Source organism: Gymnogyps californianus, chromosome 6 (assembly GCF_018139145.2).
Source record: "Gymnogyps californianus isolate 813 chromosome 6, ASM1813914v2, whole genome shotgun sequence".
Lineage (NCBI taxonomy): Eukaryota > Metazoa > Chordata > Aves > Accipitriformes > Cathartidae > Gymnogyps > Gymnogyps californianus.
In genome coordinates this window covers 28,069,302-28,085,234 of record NC_059476.1, presented here as the reverse complement: position 1 = coordinate 28,085,234, position 15,933 = coordinate 28,069,302, and the positions used below count along the sequence as shown (strand labels likewise).

At 41.3% G+C, this 15,933-nt stretch overlaps 1 protein-coding gene across 1 annotated transcript in view; it reads right to left on the bottom strand.

Annotated features, from left to right (window-relative positions):
• Window positions 1–15,933, bottom strand: part of ZMIZ1 (zinc finger MIZ-type containing 1) — a 309,751-nt gene that overhangs the window by 37,164 nt on the left and 256,654 nt on the right. The window contains exon 6 of the mRNA XM_050898815.1: window positions 14,448–14,592. Coding sequence (XP_050754772.1) covers window positions 14,448–14,592 — 145 coding nt within the window. The remainder of the gene's footprint in view (window positions 1–14,447; window positions 14,593–15,933) is intronic.

Here is a 15,933-nt window from a genome sequence, read left to right as displayed (position 1 = left end):
ACTGTAAATCACTTAAGAATAAGAACTGCATTGCACAAATAAGTGCGCACACATGTGATAAAAACTGCCTATGTCCCAAGTAACAGATAATCTAATAACAGCAACAGCAACTGTGTAAGGTAAAATGAAACGGTGAATACATTTTACAAACAACTAGGAAATTTCAAACAAATTCCATAAGGCTGTGCCAGCACATCAGCACTGTGTTAGAACATAACTGTGAGTTTGAACGGACCTATTTGTTTCAAAATACCCAAACTGAATTAAGCAATAAAATCACAAAAAAACTAAAATCAATTAAATTAGGGAAAAGAATAATTTCCCCTAACAAATAATTAGGGGAAATTAATGGAAAATAGTAATTCTCTATAAGATGCTTGACACGTAATGTTTACATTGACAGCATCCATATAAAACAATGTGTGAATAAGGGCATATTTAACACCTTGCAATCAGTAAGTCCTCCTAGCCCATTTTTCTTTAAAATATTTTCCCTTAGAAAGCTGAAAATCTTGCCCCTCTCATTCAGAGGCTCAGACAATGGCTTCAGTGACTAATATTTGCAAGTGACGCAATGCTTCAGCAAGTCCCCTCCACCAGCATGGAGATAAATGATGACTAACCCAGAATTTGTGACTGCTATGAAGCTTTCCTCTTTCTACCTGCTCTGAATGATGCCTCCTACTTTACTTCCTTCTCTGACTGTTTTTGATGATGTCTGCTCTGTGATTTGTTTGTATATTTATGGCACATATGAGTGTTTGTGTACTTCAATGACTACAAAGAAGCTCTCTCCATGACATAAGCAGTGAAAGGACTCACTACAGCCATTCCTTTCTATTCCCCACTGATGTGCTGTGGACAGGTAATAAAACCTGAGGGACAAAGCAAGTATTTTGCAAGTGTATGAGTAAATAAGAAGGGTAATGACACGCAGGAATCAAACCACAGAGTCACTGACGGGTCTTCTAATGCAAATATGCCATACAGTTTGTATGCATACTAAAACTTTGAGCTAGCAATGCCTTAGCCTGCTGTTAAGAAGTTATAAGTATTTCTTCACTTTCTTTGCCTCCAAAGCACGTTTCTCTTACCCATTCCTCTCCTTTACAGTGCACAGAAGAGATTTCATGTATTATTCATCCATACTTTCCAATGGTAGAGTCAGAGCATTTGTTTAGTGGAAGGCTGCACTGGGTTCTCAAAGACTATACAATCACTTCATCTAATTACAAAGAAGAGTAAATCACTCAGTTTTTACTGTATTACAGTTAAAATGGGTGACACCTCAAGAAACCATATTGTTGACATATGAGGAAAGCCTCCAGCACAGGACCCAGCGTAACACATGAAAGCCAGAAAAAAAGACCAGGTACAGATTTCTTGAGAAATATTCATTGTGCACATTGAATCACATGACTATCACATTATCCAACACAGGACTTAGCTTTAAATCGAAGACAACGTTAATATCAGAAATTATGGCGACACTGAAATAGCGATAGATGTGCCTTGCAGAACATCAACTTATACACCCTAATATACACTTACTGCGCTAGACCTCACTTCACTCAAACTTCACTGTAGTAACCCCAATGAGAAATACACGGCATTCTCGTGGTTTGCATTCCCCAGCATGATATTCTGGCCCATCACTGATTACATGCATGTCTGAGTATGACTTTTGCCACACTGGATACAATACCTACCCTTTCTCCATCGCATGAAGGCTTCTTTGGTTTCAAGCAGTAGGAGATGCTGAAACACATGCCGCTCAACTAAAGGATTACTTGTCCCTCCACTTGGCTCTTTCAACTTGCGTTTCTGTCCTTAGACAACCCAAAGGAATACTCCTACCATCAAAGGAAAATCCATGGAAGTACCATAATGAAACGTGACCAATCCAATTCTCATTTGCAAAAGAGCAGTGGCTCTCTGCTGTTATTATAGAGCTGTGAATTATCGTGAAATCCCTTTCTTTAAACTTGAAAATGGCAGCCAATAGAGAAAGAAGCTTCAACCTCTTCAGCCACAGCGAAACACTGCCCATGACATTGTTCCTGTTGAACGGTACAAGGGTAATTAAGTCTCTCACTACACCCTGGAGGGCACTGAGTCAGTTTGGGCTCAGCTGGAGTCCACTAAAAGAGTATTGACTAAATTTATAATAGTGTTAATGAACCTATACATACTACTGGTCAGCATTAAAGGCAAAACAGCAGAGGAAGCCATAGAGCAAAGAGGAAGAGATGGAAGGAAATTACTTCTCAAACTATGATGTAGTGAAACTGCAATCAAGGAATAAGGAGGAAGGATTTCTTAGCTGCTGGCAAATGTACTGAAACCACCGGTAATACAACACTCATGTCGGAGAGGTACATCGGTACGTTGGTCTAAACAGCTTCTCTTAATGCCAGTACTAGGAAAACAGAACCAGGCAGATATCCAGCCTCTTTGAAATAGTTACAGACTTCATGTCAGACACAGACTGTTAGTTAATTCTAATTAAAGTTGCTTAATAAAAAGTGAGCTCCATATAGTAAATTAATACCAGTGAATTACTGTAATTTATACATGATTTGTGGCATTATTTGAAAATGCTGTATTTTAAATATGTTTATGTTGTCATTAAAGCAATTGTATGTATATCTGATACTCTGTTTACACGTCTTCATTGATTGAGGAAGGAGAGATTCAGATGGTTCAGTGAAGTATGCATCCCTAGAGCACTGGTACTTTACATGTTGTGGAGGAGGGTAAAAACTGGAATTATACCTTCCTGGTGATTTTCCACATCGGTTGTTGAGATGGCCAGGTGTTTAAAACACTACCTTTACACAGCATCTATCTCCATTTTAAACACTGAAAATCTATCAACTACTGCAGAAAGGCACCAGATGTTGGCTTTCTCAAAAAACCTTTTCACTCCAAGCCCTGGCACCATTTCCCACAACTGGGCTTTCAGCGGCTAGTTTCTGTTGCTTACCCTCAAGCCAGCTTTATAGTTTTGCAGGGGTCTTTAATGTTTCTGAAGCACAGTCACCCCACCTGACTGGTAGCTGACACACACACAGCCCACACAGTCCTTCAAATCTACTGACTCTATCATAACTTCTTCAGCTGACGCCAAGATGAGCAGGTAATTGCCAGTGTAACGCTGACTGCCAGTTCTCCCATGTCTGCTTTTGTCACCCATGGACACCTAGAGAGGAGAGCATCTGATGACAAGGAGTGAGGTGTCAGAGATCTGCCCAGGCCAAACACTCCTTTGCAGTTACACACAGCCAAAAATCAGAACAGTCCAAAACCAGGGCTCCTGATCTGTTCTTGCCCGCTGGCACCTCTCTGTGTCTGCACCTTGCTCTGCCTCTGCAACTGCCTCTGGGCGCATGTGTGCTCAGGGTGCCCAGCACCCCTTGGCTGTATTCTTGGTTGGAGCCTCTAGGTGACACTACTTTAATACAAACTAAAACATAACAATTTCCAAACAAGGCTCCTTGCTCCTGCCTCACCCCTCTTTTCCCCCTAAAACCTCATCGTCTGCAGTGGAAAATTATCACAAATCCCACAATCAGAACAGGAAACAAAGCCCCGGGTAACTGTAGCACCAATACATGCGTTTCATGCCCATATTGTCTCACAAGTTAGGCAGCTTAGCTTCTTTCATTCAGGTCTAGTTTTTGTTTTACTTGGATTTCTCAAATGAACACCACTCACGTAGCTTTAATTATTAATATGGATTCAGTTAGCAATCCTTCTTGATTAAGGCACCACCATAAACTTATTTTAAGCATATTCTTATTTAAGAAAAAGACTGTTTTGCATGGTGCAGTGCAAATACTGAATTTGAACCACCTTTTCGGTGTGTTCATGTTATGGAACAGGCATGAATTTCACCACATTTTAAAAATTTTCTTATCAGTATAAACAAAACCTAACAACTTCTTTAAAAATAAAATCACAAGAACAGATGGAATACTATTAGCAGTTTCCTGCAACACTAAAATGCTCCAGGAAGGACTTCAGCTAATTTTTCCCAATTCAGTAAGCTAGGAATCCCCAACAATCTATTCAAAAATAACAGATCAAATGGATTTTTAATTTTTTTTATTTCTGGTCAAATTTCCACTGAAAATATGCTTGGCCTTGACTACTAATTTGAAAAAAACAATGTTACAACTGAAAGCCAAAATTTGTTTCCGCTTACTGGCAATCAGAAACATTTCAGAGATCTGCTTTTGCTTTCTTTTTGAAAACCCTGGACATTTAGAAGGAAACAACTGACTTCTCATTTTTCACTGAGATTCTTTTTCAGGGAAACAAAACCAATGCCTCACCAGCTGAGATACACACACCATCTTCATATGGCTAAAGTGCTTGGCCAAAGTGTTTCAACTTAAACACTTAAAATTAGTTTTTAGTCTAGTTAACACATATTAAAACACATTACTATTAAAAAATTTTCATAACACAAAATTTAACCAAGTTATCCCTTGACCTTTTGTGCTGTGTTTTCCGTAGACTGTAGAAACCACTCTACACAATCCATTCTCTGTTCACACGGAGGAATATAGCAGAGCAAGGAGACACCCGTGTAGAAAGGACACGAAGACCACTTACAGTCAGCAAGGAAATATGAAGACATATGGTAAAGAAAACAAAGAATAACTCCCTCTCTACATCACACACTGACATAAAGCAAACTAAAAGCCGATGTTGTATACAGGTATCCTAAGGTGTTTACATTAAAGATGAAGAAAAAAAGAGGGTGGTGTAGTAAGTTTGTATACTAATATTGGCTTTGGATGGCTAGCAGTAATTTACTTTTGACTGATGCCACCTATATGATGCATACCTTCCTCAAATACATTCCTCTCTTTAGTATTATTATTTGAAGTTTAAATTGTATTGGCATAAATTAGGGCTCCATCATGTATTTCATTAAATAAACACATAAGACAGAGTCCCATCCAAATCACTGTGTGTTTTTATGTAATGCAAAAGTGAAAAAAGCCAGTTTGGAAGCATTCTGCAAGACTTTCCCTCTACTTCTTAATGGCGGGATTCCAAACATTCAGATCTTACAGAGAAAATATACAGCTCCAAAAATTATCCCCCCACAATTTCTCAAGCCTGTTGTTTCCCTCCACTCCTTCTAACTAGATGAATATGTTCTCTAACCCTTTGGAAAGCTTCGATTCTCCCAACTCCAAATGCACAGAGGATCCATACCTAGTCCTTCCCTATCAAGAAAGAATTACCTCAAGTGTTGTTTCAGTACCAGATGTTGCCTGTCCAGGGCTATGAGCAATGTAAACTGAAGAGGAAGACTGAAAGCAGTTAGAGATTTCATAATCCATTGTAAAAAGAAGGAAGGCTGTTTTCTGGCAAACCATTTGAAAACACAGAAGCATTCTGAACCTGTTCTAGGTGAGCAGATGCAGGTGAAGCAGTCAAAAGGTGAAAGCAGCAAGCCATTTACCAGCTCGGTGGTTTGGATGGCACCTGCAGCTAGCTCACCCCCTGCCTCTGCTCTTTTAAATATCAACACACACATTTACAATAACCATTCATGCAGCCACACACATACGCACAATACAGCCAGTTGCGTGGAGACTTGAGACGGCAAAATCGAGCCGGCAGTTCAGCAGGTGATACGAAGCACCTCTGGAAGCTGAAAGCTCTTAACTTTTTCTTTATAGTCCTGACAAGGCCTGTGAGGCCTGGATGACTTATGACTGCACGAGGTGGGAATACTGCCTTCCATTTCACATTGGGTTGCTACAGGTCAGGCTGTGACATGCTTGCTGCTGCTTCCTGGCGCCTTACTCTACACACAGTCTCATCAGTTAGGGAACCATGCCTGCAAAGTACCACGCTGCTCAGCAAGAGTTAGTGCATCTGAATCTAACCCCTGAAATTAGAAAAAATGCATCAGGCCAAATAATTAGATTAATTCAGAAGTTTCTAAACCTGCAAACGCCCACACCCCCCTCCATACACACACAGTCCTGCTACGTTATAGATTTCATATATGTCCACGCACACGTGTGTGCGCATGCACGCAAAGATACAGAGATAACGCAACTTATTTCTGTCCATGTGGAAAAAACGATCACAGCTATGCAGGTAAGAAACAAAAAGGCTACTGAGACCCGCTCCTGCCTCAGAGGAAGCAGAAGGGGTTACCATCGTCTGACATTATGGGACTACAGCATCCATCCGATCAAAGGAAAAAAGATTAAAGCATCACACCCAGTTCTATTGTCACACAAGTAGACCATGCAACGCATTACTACAGCCCAGATTACAGTTACAAAATCCACCGGTAACAGCCCTGTTATTAACATGCCACCTGTTACCTTTTTCAAAATGCTGAAATTATCTTATGATCGTTTTCAGCTTGACAAATGCAGTTTAATCTTTACTGCATCTCACAGCACAGACCTGCTTCATCCATGTCTTATTTATCTCACGTGTGTCGGAATGCAACCCCGAGCCCTCAGTCCCCCCCTGCCACCAGGCATTCCTTCTGCTCTGCTTTATCAATATACCTGGGTTTCCATATCCGACTGCTCCTTTACAATAAAAAACACACCCACCCAGTATTCTACCATTGCCTGTTGCCTTGGTAATCCAAATGCCTGGGTACTCGCTGATTATCGGCGAATGAGACTCGCATTGTTCACACCGCAGCGCGTCTGCTATGTTAATGTGAGATAATGGCAGCCAGAAGACTCCTTTTGTTCCCAGCTTTGCTGTTTATTCATAGTGCCTGGAGGTCAGCGACTGCTACAACAACCGGGGAAGGAACCGCTGAAAGCGTGAGCAGATTCCACTTCTGCTTTTGCCTCTGAGACAGGGGGAAACACGAGCAGCCCCGCACAGCGAGAAGGGCACCGGGAGCTCTGCAGTCTGACTCACGCAAGGTGTAGCAGGCGGCTAGGAGGAAGATTTGATGGACTTGCACTTCCGAGATTTTAGATGAAGCTGATTTACGCTCCCCGACAACAGAAAAAACCGCTTTCTTCAAGAGGCGCGGCGGGGAGGGGCGGCGGGGAGGGGGGCAGCGCAGCACCACCGCGACTCACTGGAAGCGAGCCGGGCTGGGGGCTCCGGGGCTGACCGAGGAGTGGGGAGCAAGGGCGCCGGGGGCGAGCCCTGCCGAGCCGCGCCGCCGGCCAGCAGCCTGCCGCGGGCAGTGGCCGGGGCGAGGGCGGCAGCGGCTCCCGCAGCGCCGGAGGTGCGACCGGGCTGAAACCGGCGGGACGGGACAGCACGGGACAGGACGGGGCGGGACGGGAGCCGGCTGCCGGGGGGCAGCCGCCGAGCAGCCCCCTCGCCATGCGGCGGGCGGCGGCGCCCGGAGCGGGCCGGGCGGGGACGGCAGCGGCCGGGCAGGGCAGGGCAGGGCAGGGCAGGGCAGGGCAGGGCAGGGCAGGGGCCCCGGCCAAATGACTTCGCCGGTGAGGAACGGCTGCGCTTCGGGCACATACGGGGCAGGTCTGAGAAACGTCTCCCAGAGCCGTCTCCGACACTCTGCCTGTCAAAGTTGTTTGGAAATGCTGTTGCTGACACAGTGACACGAGCAAACAAACCATCACATCGTATCTCCCCTGACGTGGTAAGTGGGAACGGAGAGCATAAACAGACCGTGGTACCTTCCCCGCATTCTCAGCTTGGTGGAGATGAGGACATTCAAGAAGATGCCCCGGCTGGTGTGCTATTCCTCATTCCTGGAACAGCCCTTTCACGGGAAGAAACCACCGATTCCTGCTAAAGGCACTGTCAGTATCTAATTAATGTCACCGACCCATCTGCACAGGTTGTTGATGTGCTCTCTCTATTGAGCAGGCTTTGTCATCTCCAGCGAAAACCAGTCGGGGATTTTTTAGCGAGAATTTCTAACCCATTTTATTTTAAGGCAATCATTAGAAAAGCTCTCCATCACTGCAAATAGTAATGACTATTTCCTTTTCTTCCCATTGCGATACGAAGGAGACTTGAGAACTCAAGTGTACGGGAATAGCAGGAATAAAAAAAATGACAAAATCGTGTATCAGGAATTCACTCCTTTTGTAATCTATTTACAGGGAAATCCTGTGGAGGGTCAGATTTTCATCTAAGTGAATGAATTACAGATATGTGTAAAGAAAAGGCATCAAGAAAAATATCAGGTTTTCAACAAAATACACATCTGTGTTCCTGTTACCAAATTATCCAAAAAGAACAACAATCTTTAAAAAAGACAAGGTATTTGCCATCCTTTATGCCAGTAATTTTTTTTTTTTTCACTCCACTGAAAACGTCGCCAGACTGTAAAACTCCCTCCCTGCTTAGAAGCCATGTCACCTCCTGGCAGGCAGGCTGGAGCGCGATGCTAACAGCGTGGGTACCCAGCAAACAGCTACTCACACTGAACTCACCCTGTGTGAACCACGGGCTGTCCCTCCCCCAGCCCTTCTGTGCGTGGAAAGGACTGCTCAGCCTCACACGTGGACCTGACGCTGCCATGGTTGAAGGGCACTGTTGACTTTGTTCTGATGTTCCCTACCCAAAGGTACTCAATCCAGTTAAAAGACTCCCAATGATTTTAATGAGTTTTGCATCAAAGAGCTAGGCAAAGTATAGCTTTTGGTGTCACCATGCAGTTATCATGCTGACAGTCAAAACTGGCAAAAACTAGGGGTGCTGCCACAGCTGAGTGATTTTTAACTCCAGTGCCATCAGAAATGAGTTGGTTTCACCGAGAACAAGTGACAGAGGGGACCTTCCCAACATACTGGAAGAGGAAAATCACCTAGACTCAGCACAAATCATCTGCTTTTGAGAGCAGCCCTCATGTAAAGAGCATGATCCTATTGTGATTATCACTAAACAGTAAACTGAAATCACTTAGACATTTTCAGGAATTGGATGTTCAATATGGCCCAAACACTAGAATGATAGCTGTCTTTTCAAAGGTGTTAGTTATCGTATTTTAAAAACCAGCATAGAGAAGGTCACATTTTGCCTCAGATCAGCAGACACACCTTAAATAGTATTTGCCTAGGCTTTATCAGGATTTTTAAAAATATTAGCTGACACTTTTTAATTAAAAAAAAAATAATCACAAAACAAAACCCCAAAACTTTTTATCTAGTATATATAACGCTTAGAGGAAAAAATGTAGAGTACATAACACTTACATGTACTTACCAGAAAAAAAAAATCACAGAAGTATAGTAGCTGTGTTGCTACGTATTATTCTTATTGCAAGAGCACTCACTTTGACTCTCTAATCAATATAGAAGCCCTGTTTTCAAAACTGGGCAAGGTGCTGTACACACCATAAGTGATCCTTATCCTATACCTTTTACCAAGAATGTGAAGAATATATATTTGAAGAGAAGTTAAGCTGCCCATTATTGTTTTCGGAGATCATGTCTCTCAGTCTCTCCTGTTTCCACAAGAATTGACCACAAACTTATCTCACGTAAAATGAAATGCAGATTTTTCACATGAAAATATTATAGGTTTAATTATTAACAGCTAATGGTTACATATTATCAGTTTTCAACTAGAGAGTACTAATCATTTGCTTTTAGCTTCAACATTCTTTCAAGGTTTTCTTCCACCTGCTCCCCATAATAACTATGCGCTAAAACTAGTATCAGTGGTTTCACTTAGAGGACAAGATGGGCAAAAAAGTCTTGGGACAGTACTTTTGAGCAATTAGTTTTGTCTTTACAATGCTTAGAGCTTCAGGGGCCTTACTTAATACTGTTCTGAACAAATCTTGATTTTTTTTTTTCTTTAAGAAATGGCACTTCTGCAGAAACATTTTTGGATTCTGAACTTTTCCCTTATTTTCTCCTGATGGTGGATTTTAACATTTCTTGACAGAAAGGAAGACAGAAGAAAATGAGAGGCTGCTCTTGCAGAATCAGGAGTAATACAGGTTGCTTTACTGGGTATATTCTCTTATATTAGGATTTACCATCTGTTCAGTCCCTAATTATATTTAATTCACAACTTCACAAACAGAAAGATGAAAAGGCTTTGAAACAATCTTATCTTTCACCTAAAGAGTTTTGAATTATTTTGCAAAGATTGTTCCTGTACACCACAGCCACATGCAGTAATGAAGTGATCCATGACTTCAAACTGATGTATAAAACACACACAACGTGCTTGTTTTCATAGAAGTGTGTATATGCTGCACCTGATCCTTCACTTTAACCATTTCTCTCATCCAGACATTTTTAAAGTGACTATCACTGTCGGTCAAAACCGCCTATGATGGCAAAACTGAAAAGGCAGCAACCTTTCCAGAAACTCTGACACTGTTTCTACTGGTACGTTATAGCCAGATCACTCCTGATTCTTAACAAACAATGTAAAAGCCAACCTTAACCACCCAGTAAAAATGCAGACACAGAATTGCCATTCTTTTCCAAGAGCTCCTACCAATGTTGGAAGTTCAGCTCTTAGTAAAGTTTAAATTGGAAGAAAAAAGGGACAAAACAAACACTAAAAATAAGCACCTTTGTAAAGCAAGTCTAACCAATAAAAGGTATTTATGGCGATTGCCTGAACATAAAACAGTAATGATAATAAATAAAGCACCTACCGTAATATTGAATTACTACTTAATTTGATCTACTGTTTAATTTTCTCAAAACCTCTAGCACCAATTAATTTGTGATAAAAATAATTTTATCTTCAAATTTTTCATCTATCTTGACTGCCCTATACAGACATTACTATCCTTTGGTCACTATCTGCAAGACAGCTGGCAATTAATACAGAAGACCAAAATTTGGAGCAAGAGAGAAGACATTAAGAACCCGACAAATGCTCATGACAACATACCAAACTGCAACTAACAGCTGTCTATTTTCAGGTGTTTTTGTTGACAAAGTAAGCTTTACTACAAGCTATGCAAGAAATGAGAAGCCTCCTAGGGCTTGCATGGGTCAGATCCACCTTAAACTGAACTAGGGTGCAATTCCCGCTGGCATTGATGGAAACTGTACCCTTTTCAACCAAGATTCAATTTGATCCGCATGTAAAGGTCCACCCATTAATGCAATGAAGTGTTAAGTAGGAACTTGATCAAAGCAAAGGAAGGTGTATAATGACAATAACTTGTACTTACGTAACAGCATTTGTCAAAGACCTTATATTCATTTAAAAGTAAAAAATCAGCCACCTTGAGTAGTACCTGTTACTACAGACATTATGTCAGACTGGAAAACTACAACACAAAGAAGTGACATTACTCCATGCAAGCTAGAAAGCATAAAATTTTACTCCTGTGCAGAAGGGCCGGCCCAAAGACTACCAGCTCTCCTTAAGTCCCCCATAAATCCTTTAAGTAGGACTTAAATTAGAAGTTATACAGGATTAAGGAGGCGGATAGGTATCATACTGGTCCTTCAGTACAGGAGTGAAGTTTACCCACATGAATCAGTAAAAAGTCTAAAAATAAAATTTAAAATAAAAATCAATGAATCTCACATTCAAGTTTGACCTATTATTACACTGCACTGACTTAAAAAAAAAAAGACAAGGTTGAGGGGTTTTTTATGAGAATCCAGTGCTCATGCTGTTCATAAAGCACAGGAGTTTGCAGTCCAACCAACCGCCCTACATTAGGAAGTAGGAATTCAGCTGAATTTTTGTTCTATATGCAACACTCGATCATTCTGTTAATGAAAAACTAAATTTAGAAAGAAATTAGCACAATACAGTCCCTACTCTGAAAGCATTTGTTGCATGTGTGCACATCCTTGTATGGCTTATATTCTGCTCTCTGTAAGTGCGTTTGACCAACAGTATCACTATCAAAGCCCTCCTTGATCTGTCTATTTCAGTTTTCTCCCACAACTCAATTAACTTTTTAAAAATGAAAGGTTGTCCCTAAAAATAGGCCAGTCCTGAATTCCCTTCAGTGTGTGTGCCCACAGTTTCTTAAATATGAATCCTTAGATTTAGATTCTTGTGATACATTCTTGAGTCAGAATTTATTTTAAATAGTTGAGCCCTGTTTCAACTTTGAGACTAAGCAGCTGTGCTTCTGTAGTGCCAGGTACATCAGGATTCTAGTCCCTGACTAGAGTTCCGAGTAATTTTCTTGCTAGTAAAAGCAACCGCAGAAAAAGCCCTGTGTGAAGTGCTCAAGATAGTCCGATGACAGGGGAAGGGGTTTTTTTTTGTCTAGTGATATTCAGCAGCTGACACATATCCTATATTCCCTCTGTTAAGCTATGTAAGGTTCTTGAATACGCTCTTGGTTGTTCTAATTTAATATCCAATTCTTTTACAAAACTTGAAGTAGCTGGCTACCTTAATTTCTTGTAGGAAATGCAAAGCAGATTTTTTTTTGCTCGTTTGAATTCACACAAAAACCTTGTGAATTAGAGATAAGATACTGTGAACTTTAATACTAAGCTTTTGACCCAAATGTAATCTAATGCAAATACAAATGTTGCTTCATCACCAGCTTTATCACTGGGATTGTACTTAACGGCTTTTCATCTTTTGTTTAATTCAAACAAACAGAAAACTCAATTCTTCTTCACCCCAGACTTCACTACTGTCTTACAGACTGATTACAAAACATCCATGAAAATAAACAGTTCCAGTTGGAAAAAGAAGTTGGAGAGCCACAAGATGTCTCATTCTAATGTACCACCTGAGAGATTTTGAGCAGTCATGGTTATGGCTAAATTACAGATGAGACAACAGCATACACTGAAGCAGCGATGCAGGTATTCCAAATCCCTAAGAGGCTGCTGCAGCTATTATAGATAAGAAGTTATGCCACAGAAATTATGTTTCTAGAGCGGCATCTCATAGATAAACAGCAGGAATTTAGAACTGACTCCCAGCGTCTTTGTCAGTAAAGCATTTCAAGGGCAATACTGAACAGAAACTTATAGGGACTGTTTGATGCTGGGCAGGATGTTCTACTATTAGGTAGAATATTGGGTAACCCGGTATTGCCAGAGATGCTGCTATTTAGGTTTAGCAGAACAAAGTGTTTATTTTTTGACACGTGACAGAGTTTCAGTGGAAAACTGCCACGAAATAAAAGAGTTGTGCCTATCTCATCTAGTAATGTAGCACACAGCCCCTGTGAGATAGAACAGTGTTTTCATCCTTACTTTATAGACTCTAGGGGAACAGAGGCTAAAAGGTCGGATGAGAATCAGGGATCTAAAAACTACAAAACTACACCTAAGAGAGTGTATACACTGCACCACACTTCCTCTGCAGACTGGCCACTAATTTCACCTTGGCTTCTGCAAAGCCTCTCCCAGGTGTAAAAATAAGTTATTTCAGAACAGAAGGTTTTCCAGGTTTTTTTAAGTCTGTTTACAACTGATCATTTCATAAGCAACTGAAAAAAGAGGCAATCCAGGTACTCTGAAAAGTCAGTGACATTATATTAGTTATACTACAAAAAAGGACTTTATTCTCAGGGGCTATAATAAAAGGCATAACATTTGCATGGTTTTCCCATAAATACAACAAAAACAAGGAAAACAAAACCCAACCCAAAACCAAAAGTGGTTTCCAGACGAACTCACACATGCAAATGCACTGGTACAAAGATGTCCCTAAGCTCCATTCTAACACAAAAGTTCAAGTTACTCATGCTACCATGGAATCTAGGTACAAGGAATGTAGCCTCATCCACACTCTTATAATACTTTACTAACAAAAGTGCTGTACACTAAAAACAATTTATACTATTTGTGATTTCTTTAAATGTGATGCTGAGGGAAAGAAAACCTTGGAAAAAACCTCCCAGAAACATAAAGCATGAAATGAATGTTTAATCCTGTCTACACTTATTCTTCAGGTTTTGCCTTGACCTAGGCTCTGCAGACAAGAAATACAAATACTGCTCCTCCACGTAATTTGGTAATCAGGCTTCACATCTTCAGCTTCTTCTAGCATCCTTTAATGCTCACATTTTCTCTAAATTAACCTAAGTGCTTTGTGATCCTCACCTGATATAAGGTGGTATACTATACAATTGCTTTGTATACAATACATTTTCAGACACTTACAAAACAGAACATCAGTGAAATGTTTTCAACCTCAAGAAAAGCCAGTTGTATTTAAATAAACAGTAGGAAACTGTCTGGTGAGACACACGTTGTAGAAGTTCATCTCTAGGACACAACTTGAAGTTTGAAAGCAAGCCCACTTGATGTGAGCACAGATTTGAAGATGGAAGCATCACTTCACTATGCACCAGGCAATAGCAAAGACAAAACCTGAGTTTATTTAGTACTTGCTGTAATTACAGATCCCCGGTTGTCTGTAGTGCTGTTCAGTGCATGAAACAGTGTAGCTACCTCTGTCAATGGTAACAAGCATTTCAATTAACAGATCTGTCATGCGGTACATGTGTACAGACTGCCACTCCTATGGACTGGGCTGCAACTCACCTATGAGAGAGAGTGGGTTTCATGGAGCTCATAGAGTTCATGGGGGGTTGCATGGGTAGCTTCCCTGGAGGATCGTTCTGCCGGCTTTTCTGGTGGCGAAGCAGCAAGAGCCGTCCCAGCTCCTCACACCACGACGAAAGCAGCGCTGCGCAAACAGAGCAAAATGACAGTAAGCACACAACTGAAGAACCGGCACAGCCGAGTGCAGATGCAAGCTACTGTAACAGGAGTCACAATCTGAACAGACAAACCCCAGGAGTGAAAAGCTTGTCCACGAACCACCACTCACATTATTATCCTATCAAATTGAGTCTGTAATTGCCCTACACTATCATTATAATGTTTTTACACAAGTTACAAACATTCTGCACAGCCCGGGAGGCACGAGAGAACTTGTCTGAGCTGAGCGGCACAGAGATGAAGAATGGAGGAGGCACAAGGACATGGGATAGCTGTTGTGAGTGAAAAAAGACACAGAAGAATTCATTTCACACTAATAGAAATGTAACAAAAACATACAGAAGACATCATTCACAGAGGGGAACAAAGAACAACAAGATCTCTTTTCTGTTCAGCTATTTTTGTGCAAAAGATTAGTTGGAGAGGCATGAAGAGAAACCCATGTGTAGGATTCATTTCCAAAACTGCTATCAGCTACCAGTCTTGAATAGATAAACAGGAGAATATGGCCACACTGATGTACAGATACAAAGTTAGGCACTTAAATCTATATTTGACCCAGCACAACCCCTAAATGTGCATTTCCATTATGTGCCTAATCTTCTGGTCAATGAGGGTAATTCTGTGCTTACAGGAAAATCATGCTTATGAACTATGAAGATGCAGAGATTTCCTAAAGGGACAAAAAGCTTGCAACTCCCTCTGAAGACCTGAAAGGGGTCATTGTCTTTGAAAACGTGGCCTCTCCCTTACGCACCCACACTCAGAAAAGACCAGCCCCTGTTACAGAAACCACCTACTGTGCAGTAAGCAGAGCCTTAGAAAGTGACTGTGGGTGAAATCTAGCTCCCGTGAGCGCACCCAGCCGAGACACACCACTGAAGCCTCCAGCAACACTCGACTGAGCCTCAAAGCTGCCTGTTTAATTCCAGCATCGGAAGTGGCTCCGGTAAAAAGTCACCAAGGTATAACACAGTGAAGACTTTCACTGGAATGAAGTGCAGACTAATTGCAAAATTCTGCAGTTGAAGAAACGTTCTCAAGTGGAAGCGCTTGGGGTTTTTCCTTCTTTAAAGTATACTTTACAAAACCCTCAGAACAAGAAAATGCTTTGTCTTTAATTTTTAACTAAGTGCTTTCCTGAGGTGTTATGAACTGAACACAAATCAACAGATTGCACAAGTAGGTGAGAACCAGAAGACTACTCAAAACCCAAGCTGCCACAGCGGTTTAGAGTAGGAGAGCTCTACATGTAATTTTAGGCTTGCTGGTTTAAAAGAGACAAGTGCAGAATTCTCTAAAATTG